The 9,904-nt window shown below is 38.4% G+C and overlaps 1 protein-coding gene across 2 annotated transcripts in view; it reads left to right on the plus strand.

The window, feature by feature from the left end:
- The window catches only part of RAD50 (RAD50 double strand break repair protein), a 43,783-nt gene that overhangs the window by 25,557 nt on the left and 8,322 nt on the right, over nucleotides 1-9,904 (plus strand). For both annotated transcript variants that reach the window (XM_019506331.1, XM_019506330.1), the window contains exons 15-22: nucleotides 1,958-2,147; nucleotides 3,733-3,859; nucleotides 4,159-4,352; nucleotides 4,777-4,887; nucleotides 5,852-5,944; nucleotides 6,019-6,132; nucleotides 6,999-7,126; nucleotides 8,556-8,780. In XM_019506331.1, coding sequence (XP_019361876.1) covers nucleotides 1,958-2,147; nucleotides 3,733-3,859; nucleotides 4,159-4,352; nucleotides 4,777-4,887; nucleotides 5,852-5,944; nucleotides 6,019-6,132; nucleotides 6,999-7,126; nucleotides 8,556-8,780 — 1,182 coding nt within the window. The remainder of the gene's footprint in view (nucleotides 1-1,957; nucleotides 2,148-3,732; nucleotides 3,860-4,158; nucleotides 4,353-4,776; nucleotides 4,888-5,851; nucleotides 5,945-6,018; nucleotides 6,133-6,998; nucleotides 7,127-8,555; nucleotides 8,781-9,904) is intronic.

The raw sequence follows: 9,904 nt of genomic DNA on the forward strand, positions 1-9,904 counted from the left end.
TCAAAGATCACAGATCACCATAACAAATATAATAATAATGAAAAAGTTTGAAATATTGCGAGAATTACCAAAATGTGACACAGAGACACGAAGTGAGCAAATGCTGTTGGAAAAATGGCGCCGATAGACTTGCTCGACGCAGGGTTGCCACAAACCTTCAATTTGTAAAAAACGCAATATCTGCGAAGCGCAATAAAGCGAAGCGCAATAAAACGAGGTATGCCTGTACTCCTTTCAAGGGGTGAGATTTGCAGTCTTGGAACTGGAAATCCTACCCTGTAACATGGTCCCTGACATCAGAAGGTCCACCCCACTGACTGGGACACACTGCCTCTCTACAGGGCCCACCCTCGTGGTGCACGGCCTGCCCCTGGGGCCCCAGAAGTTCTGCCCTCTAGGCCACAAAGCATAGGCACAGCCTATCAGATAGCAAAGGGTTGTGACCCCTCTAAGAACCTGACCCATTTCCCTCAATCAATCAGTTGGGGGGTTTCAGGGGTCATCAGACCTCTGCAAGAATGGTGCCAAATCAATCGAGTCAAGAGCCACCCATACAAAATCTTTTGGAAGAAATCATTGTAACAAAGCATAGATAAAAAACAAATCATATACTAAAAAACAAACATCTGCTATAACATATCTTAATTTTATTTCAAAAAAATATTTTTGTGCTGATTTATGTATGTTAGTAGTGCATATAGCGGTGATTGCGTAATAGCTCAAAATAAAATCTTATTCCAGTACATTGTGTGGGGAAGGGGCAGGGGGGTGCGAGGGAGTGTGTGATGTGTGGGGGTGTATGCGAGTGTGCATATGGTGGGTGTGTGTGGATATGTTGGGATATAGGGTGTGTGTATGGTGGGGGTGTATGTGGGCATGGTAGAGTGTGTATGGGCATAGTGGGTGTGGGTATGGTGGGGCAGGGGGGCGCTGCCGGAGCGCTAGATCTTGGGAGCTAGCTGGGAGTGGGTGGGGGGAGAGTGAGGGGCAGGGGGTTCATGCAGCAGAGTTTGCCCAAGCAGTGCAGGTGCCATCCTGGCCCGTGGCTGCTCCTTGGCACCCTGCATGGGGCTAAGTCCCGCACATTCCATGCTCCCATCTGCACCCACCCTGGCCTTGGCCCCAGCGTGCATACACAGCTTCTTGCCAGGACTACCTTACACCCACGTGGCTGCCTGCAGGTGGCTGCTGATTGTGCCAGGTGGGCAGGGTGGGTGGAAGGTGACCTGAAGCTGGAGCTGCCCAGCTTCATCTCCCCTCCCTGCCTGCTGCCCAGAGTGCTGCAGCAGGGACAAAGAGGAATCACTGGAGGGGGGGGAGCCAAGCAGCTCCCTGGGTGGCTGCAGCAGCAGCACCGCCAGGAAACCTGTGCATACTGGCCAGGGCCCTTTGGTGGGCGAGGGTGGGAGCACAGCATGTGCTGCCCCAGTGGGAGTGGGCAGGGCATGGCCCCATGCACAGCGCAGCAGGGCAGCCATGGGTTGGAGGTAATTAAATTGGTGAGTGCCTGCCCTTGGGTTGTATCTGATCAGCTGGTGGGCCAGATCTGGTCTGCAGGCCATATTTTGCCCACTCCTGTTGTTATCAGGACTTAATTTATCTCAGGTTTCATGAGAGTTAGGCTATAAGAGAGGAAAATGCAGATAAATATGTACCTTTTTCCTTCTCAAGGTGGTAGTATTGTACAGTTTATTTCTGGATGACCCAAGATAAGAATTAATGCATTGCTTTGACAAATTGTCTTGGTATTGGACTAATCTTAGCTCAAAAAACAGGGATATGTTGCCATATTTTGTTGAATTAGATGAACTAAGGAAAGATGGGAAGGTTTCAGCAGCTGACACTATAAAATTATTCCACCTGTTTCACATTTAAATATTGTACAGCCTTCATTATATCGTGAGTGTGCTATAGTTTTTGAATCAGCAGTTGCTATAGATTTGTATTTCCTGTTCAGGCAGACCATAGTCGAACTCAAAGAAAAGGACATACCAGATTTAAGGAACAAACTACAGAATGTAAACCGAGATATTCAGCGCTTAAAAATTGATATAGAAGAAGTAGAAACTCTGTTACATGCAGTTATTCCTGAGGAGGAAAGTGCCAAAGCATGCTTACAAGATATAACTCTTATGGAAAGGTACCAGGTAAGTTTTTCTTAACTTCTTCTAATGAACGGTTGACACTCCCATAATGCTACTTTTGGTGTCCAGTAATTCACTGTTTTTACAACACCTTGAAGTGTTGCAGAATTTTAGAGCTACTAAAGAAAGCATTTAGAAAACAATTCCAAAGCTAACACAGATGGTTATGGTAACTGTAGTATCTTACATGTGTATAATGCCTTTCAGTTCAGAGGATCTCGGAGTACTTTACAAAGAGTTCACAAGAATTGTAGCATTCTTTGATATACCATGGAGAAGGGGAGGGAGAAATCATTTTCTCTGCGCTAAACCTTCCGTTATGAGCTTCCCCATTTGGAAGTTACTTCACCTTAAATGAAGTGTGCTTTGCAATCCTCATGCCCCAACTTTCAGTCATTCTTAATTAGTTCTCTGCGTTTGAGTTTCATACCATGCACTTTTTCATCTCTTATTGCACACTTCCTTCCTTATGATTTCTGTATTATAGGATCATCCACTTACACAGAGAAGCTGGCAGAGTATGTCACATAATTAAGAAAAAATACTTACGTAGTACAGAAGAAGAGGTGATATATTTGGGAAGTTTTCTAATTCTGTTAGGGATTTAAAATCCAAAACAGAATGTGGTACTGTTTCATCTTGCCAAATTCTGGCACAATATTTCAGAAAGACTTTATAGGATGAGGTACTGTCATGTCTACCTTATTGGCCTAGAATGAAATTATGATTTGAGATTATATTGATATCAATATACATATTGATCATATCCCTTTTCAATGTATACATTTCTGAACACATCAGTGTATATTGATTATTTGGCATTCTTTCCACAAATCTTAAATTGAAACTTGTACACTTGTGCAAGATTACACACAAAGATTACATGCTCATTCTATGCACCTGAGGTTTTCATACAGCCAACATTTATGAATGCTATTTACTTAAACCCATCTGAGATTTGCATGCTAGAAAGTTTAGGTGTTTAGAAGTGGTGGTGCAATTTTCGATAATGTGTTATATGTATTCTTAATTCAGTGTGAAAACTAAATTTCTTACAACTTCATTGTTCTTAGGTTAAATACAATATCTTTTATTAGACCAGCTCAGATAGTTGGAAAAATTCTTCTTAGCAAGCTTTCTGGCACAAATACCCTTCGTCAGGCTGAGGAAGCATCTGCAGATGGTCCATGTTCTTCATGGGTGGAGTGGTAATGGCTGCTTTACCACCTGCAGACATAGTTTCACCGTCTGCAGGCACTTCCTCAGCCTGACGAAGGGTGTTTGTGCATGAAAGCTTGCTAAGAAGAATTTTTCCAATGATATCTTTTATTAGACCAACTCAAATAGGATTTACCCTAAGAACGTTGTCTGCCTGTGTCCTTAGACCAGCACAGTTATGACCTACACCCCGTATAACTTCATTCACATTGTCTTCTTTAGCCAAATGAAATGCTAATCTTGAATTTAAAACAACAATTTTTAGTGCAAGTTACTCTGAATTGGAGGAGTTTAAGTAGAAGATTGTTTTGTTAAAGTTAAACACATTATTAAACAGTGCAAAAATACTAACTTTTCCTATTGCTTTTAGATTGATCTAAGGGATGTTGAAAGAAAAATTGCTCAGCATGCTGCCAAACTGCTAGGGGTAGACTTAACTAGAACTGTTCAACAAGTAAGCCAAGAAAAGCAAGGAAAGAAACACTTGTGGGATACAGGTAAATTATGCAAGCAAGGTGGTTTACCAATCTTGATGCCTTTTGAAGACTGAAAATAGTATTTCACTTTTATGCAGGTCTCAGTTATTTAAATTTGGTTTTATGTTATGTAGTGTTTTAAAGCAAATGGTTGTCTCAGATAACTTCTGTTTAAGTGGACTAGTCATTTTATTATTGTCTAAAATCTGTCACCTGCTATCAAAAATACTTTAGTGTTCAATTTCAGTTAATGCAGAGTAAATTTGTTTTGTTAAGTCCCAGATTGTTTAACTATGTGCATTTTTTAAATTGGTCTGCAGTAACAAGTAAAATTGAGTTAAATCAAAAACTTAAGCAAGCCCAGCAGAATCAGATCCAGCAGCTAAAGAGTACACTGAATGAACTGAAAGCAGAGAAGCTTCACATTTCCAGCAGAATGCAACGTCGACAACAGCTGGAAGAACAGACTGTGGAATTGTCCACTGAGGTTCAGTCCTTAGGCAGAGAGATCAAAGTAAGAAAATTTACATGCACTTTCTTTACTTCTGCAAAAGTACTGTTAAATGTTTGCCTTCAGTATGATGCATTAGAACTAGCTTTACTGTAATCTAACATTATTAGTTGTTATAACAATTTTTAAAAAATGTTCTTTCTGCTTATTTTTGCCGGTTTTTCAATTTGGGCACCTCCCAGACTTGCTTTTTATATCCATAGTTCACAGATAACACGTACAATTTGCCCCTCTTGATTATTTATTTTTTATTCATGTTGGAAAAGAATTGTCTTTAAAATCATAACTGAAAAACTTGAGTAACTCCCAGATATGTACAAGTACACAAGTTTACAAACGAGAAAAGGAAATAAGTAAGGCATTGAGAAATTAAAGGTGGATTTCTAAGAAAAGTGTGTATATTGGCATATATTCTTTTCTTTTTCAGGAAGCAAAGGAACAAATATTTCCTTTGGACACCACTTTAGAAAAACTCCAGCAAGAGAGAGAGGATCTAATCAATAAGAAGAACACAAGTAACAAAACAATGCAAGACAAGGTTAGAATCCCACAATGTTTTTAAGTTGGGAGTACAGTAATTTATTTAGTTATGAAGACACTTTTGTTAGAGAAGGATTCCAGAGCTCTTATAAGGAAAGTCTGTCTTTGGGTAGCTGTGGTGGCTACAGGCAGTCTCATAAGCTGCCTGTAATTCATTCAAAGAGAGAGGACATAGCCCAGTTCAGAAGATGAGCCAACACTGAAACAGCGTGTTGGTAGTCCCTTGTTCCACAGAGCTCCTGTGGACACTGTCTGTGGCTGCATAAACAGGGTTGCTGCAAGATAAACTAGGTTGTGGGCTTACAACACAGTGAGCTATTCTCTGCAATACTGCCCTCTCACAGTAATGCTGCTTTCAGTGCGGCAGGTAGCATGGCTTTTCATTACAGGTGTCTTATTCTGTTTTGACTTAGCCAGTAAGCCCACAAAGCTGATTTAAGCCCCTAATTTAAAACCTTAAGATGTTCAGTTGTGAGTATCCAGACCAGAAACTTGCTATTTAATGCTGTATACTACATGGAAATTATATAGCAGTGTCTTTAAAGTCAGTGCTTATTACATCAACAGACAGGAAGATGTGATGCAAAGCAGGCCATCAAAGACGTAACATTTTTATGTATATTGGTACCCTTTGACAAGGTGCGTGGCCACGTTAGAACAGTGAAATAAATTAAAAGAAGCAGAAAAATCCTGCCAATATTAAAATAAAAAATAGATTTTTATAAAATGACTAGAACTCTCAAAGTTAGAGGTGTTTTTAAATTTGTTTTGCTAAATTTGGTAATCTGAACAAAACTGAATATTTGTCTTAAATCAAAGGCTATTGTAATGGCTTATACTTTTGAAAGCATTCTGTACTTAAATGTTATGCAGTTCTGTGAATTATTAAGCGTGCGTGTGTGTATATACATGCACACTTATTAAACCTAAACATTTATTTAATTAGATGTTTTTCCCCATAGATAAATGATACCAAAGAGAAAGTTAAAACTATTCACAACTATATGAAAGAAATTGAAAACTATATTCAAGATGGGAAAGAAGACTATAAAAAGGTAATTTTAAAAGAAACAGTCAAAATACTACTTATTTTTTATGTTAAAGTGATAAAAAATTCTTTTTTCTATAGCAAAAGGAGTCTGAACTCGATGAAGTAAAAACTCAATTAGCTGATTGTGAGAACCGGAAGGAAAGGATAAATAAAGAGATGGGAACAATTAGACAAGATATTGATACCCAGAAGGTAAATTTATATTTGCTGTTTTTTTTATGATGTAACACATTCTGAATGATTAGTGAGGCCTTGATCCTGCACTCAGATCAATGCAGTTAGCTGTATCCATGCAAAGATGTGTGGATTTATTGTGCCATAAATGTCTCTGTGGAGACGAGATTTATATGCACTACAAGTAGATGCCCCTTTGAAAACAGGTCTGTAATCCTCTGTTTACATGTTAGCTGCAAACCAATAAATCTACCAATAAGTAAGCAAACCAGTAAGTCACGTAAGAGCCTAGCTTTTCCGAAGAAATGTTGTATGTAGTGCTGCTCCTTTGTTGTAAAAGGCATCCTGTGTTGGACACTTACATTTCAAGGTACCCCATCCTTGAGCATTTTATCAACTTTATTTATGTTTTTTACGTACTTGAAATCCTTTGTGATATTGTTCGAATACTGTTCACAGTCGAGTGTAATATTTGACTGCTCCACTTTTCATCTTAACATCTTAACCAAAATAATACATTATATTTAAAGTAACATTTACAGTTTTATTTACTTGCAAGCACAATCCCACTGGCGCATAAATGAGTTACAGTACTATTATTATAGTGCCCAAAACATTGTCAGGGACAGTTTGTGTTGCATCTCTTTTCAAATAACTAATCTATCCAAAGTAATTTATTAATGTAATATAACATGAATATATCTTCGCTGCTGCCAGTTAATTTTGCTGTCAGTTAATTATGTAGTTTTTATCGTACGTATATTTCAGAATTGTTCTGTATTTAAGTCTCTACATTGAAAATGTATGTATGTATTTATATATAGAAGTATGGAATTTTAAAAGCTTATTACCCTGTTAAACCTTTTGGCTTTACTTGAATTTAGATACAAGAAAGATGGCTAGAGGATAATCTTACTTTAAGAAAAAGAAATGAAGAGCTAAAAGGAGTTGAAGAAGAAATAAAACAGCATTTGAAGGAGCTGGGGGAAATGAAAGCTCAACAAATGAAAACGTAGGGTTATCACATCTTTTTAAAAAAAAATCCAAACCATCATAAGCAGGAGTTCCCCAAAAGAGTTACATTTTCACCACACTATTAATAGAGAGATTGGTTATCTTCCACTCTTTCAGACCACTTCCTCTTCACATTCATACCTGCATAATATCCCTGTGATAACAGCAACGTAAGTTAGTTAAATTTGCATTAAATAGATCTGTTTCTGTTCATCTTGCTTAGCAGCTGAAATAATGTGGTGAGACAGCATCACTTGTGAATAAGTTTTCCAGTAACCAGAGCTTGAGAATTGCTTTCCAAAACCCACAAGACTAGTCCTATGGACATTCCTTATGAATGGAGTTGCTCTCATGCATAGATCTTGTTGATGTCTGTGAGACTCGAGTGTGTTTGCAAGTTTAAACCCCAGTGTATCATCCATCCAGTGCAATTATCCATAATGCCCAATCCTTCAAGTGTCATTTCAGATGGAAGTCAGAAGTAACAATATTACCTTTTTCAAAGTGTTCTATGTATAGTACAACTAAATATGAGACTTAGCATTACCTCTTTGGTGTGTGATACACATGGATGATTGTTATAACTTGTAAAAATTAATAGGGAAAGTACAAGAATATCTTGTTTTTGTTTTCCGTCCTGCTTGCAGTGATCACAATGGCACATTTTTCACTCATTTCAAGAGTTTAACATAATCCTTTGGAGCCAGCTGTGAAGGGGTAAACATACATAATGGTTGTATCAGTGTTAAATTATACTGGTTTAAGAAGTTTTGATATAGCTGGTACATTTGTCCACTTCTGCCAGAATAAGTGAAGCTAAATCCCTGTAACCTAAATTTGTTTAATTAGGTTTTCAAGTTACTGCAGGTTAGCTCCTTTTTATACCCATATAGGAGCAGAAAGACAAATGTTAAATCAAAACAGCTGATGCACATACCCAAGTTGCAAGGTTCCATTTGCTTTTTAGAATTATTTAAAGTTACACAGCTTTTATATCGACTATTCTTGTATAGTACCAAACATATTAATGGCATTTAAGGAATTACCGTAGCAATCATTTTGTTGCTGTACGTTATGTTAAAGATTTAGTTCTCTACAGTTGGACTACTTATTTTGCATATATTTACATATAGTGTTGCAGCATTCAAACCTGATGATTTTTCTTCGCTAATTAGAGTAGTGATTTTTATTATGTTTTTAAGCAAAATCCCATCAAAATATTTCCTCATTTCTTACCAGTAACAAATATTTTGCAGTGCAGTTTTGTGTTTGGGGAGCAGTGAATATAATATCTTTTTGGATTACAAGTTTAACTTCTATACTTGCTGCTGCTGTACAAAATATTCTCTCTTATGAAAAACAGGGAGATAGAACTGTCTTTTAGACATGAAGCATTAAATGGAAAATACTCTTTTCTAACGTGACAGAGAACAACATCGTCTAGAAGAGAAAATAGAAGAACTGAAAAGAAATCACAGTTTGGCCCTAGGCCGGCAGCGTGGATTTGAGGAAGAGATCATTAGGTTTAAGAAAGAGCTTCGAGAATCACAGTTCAAAGATGCAGAGGAAAAGTACAGAGACATGATGATTGTTATGAGAACAACAGAGCTGGTGAACAAGGACCTAGACATTTACTACAAAGCACTTGACAAGTGAGTATGTTACATGGTAGAAATACTTATATTGTTGATTATCAACTTTTCAGAGTCCTGGCCCCTCCCCATCCACTTTGTTGAATGTGGCAGCATCCTTGGTTGAAAACCACTATTGGCGCTGCTTCAGTTTACATCAGTGCTTCACACCTGGGTCCTGCTGCTTCCAAATAATTGCCCTATGCCTGCATCACAGCCAGCAGGCATGTGGCACATACGTCTGCTCCTTCCGCATTAGGGCTGCGATCAGCCTAAAGCAGGCAGAAGCTGCCTTGTGCAATAAAGCCCTTCCCAGTCCAGCCTTTCCTACACTTCTCCCAGAAACAGGGGCACTGGTGAGACTGTCCTGGGTGCTTCTGTTTGCAGGAGGACTGCAGAGCTTCGGCACGCCAGTTGAGAACTACAGTAAATGTTTCTGAACTTTTCAATTACAGACAAGATTTACCATAATGCTAGAAGGCTCCGCTGTGCCTAAGAAGCCAAGTTCCTTGGTTTTCACTGTGGAGTGTTAGATGATATTTTAGGTATGTTGGGTAGAAGCCTTTGAGCACCTTGAAGATGAGAACTTGAATTGACACAGTATGAGAGGTTAGTGTAAAATGTGCAAGATGGGCTTTATGAGCTCACAGTAGCTTGTAGTACTGAGATGATATCCTGGATCATTCTTTAAAAATGGGAGTTCCCCAAAGAGTGATAGACTGCTCCGTGGGCAGGATCTCCATTAGACAGGGGAAAGTAAAGCTGATTGTTAGTTGGCTTTTGCCTCTTGGGTCTGAGTTTGTACAGTAAAATTGGTGCTAATCATTTGACATGCATGTAAAAAATACCTAGCACACCCTTGAGGCTCTTTAAATAATAATGCTTGGAAAGCAAAATGCAGTCATGTTTCAGGGTTAAAAATGTAGCTTGAGCAAATTAAAGTGTTGCTTTCCAGTCCCTTCTAATGTTGCTGGAAGTTCCTTGTTCATGGCTTCCACTCCTCCTGATGTGTGCTTATAGAGGTATATTAGTCACAGTCTCTCAAAGGCTTATATCTAGTAAAGATATACTTTCTTGAGGTGTGTGTGTGTATGTATGTGTGTGTATGTATGTATGTATGTATGTATGTATGTGTATATATATAT

Source organism: Gavialis gangeticus, unplaced genomic scaffold (assembly GCF_001723915.1).
Source record: "Gavialis gangeticus isolate Ggan-Ray unplaced genomic scaffold, GavGan_comp1, whole genome shotgun sequence".
NCBI lineage: Eukaryota > Metazoa > Chordata > Crocodylia > Gavialidae > Gavialis > Gavialis gangeticus.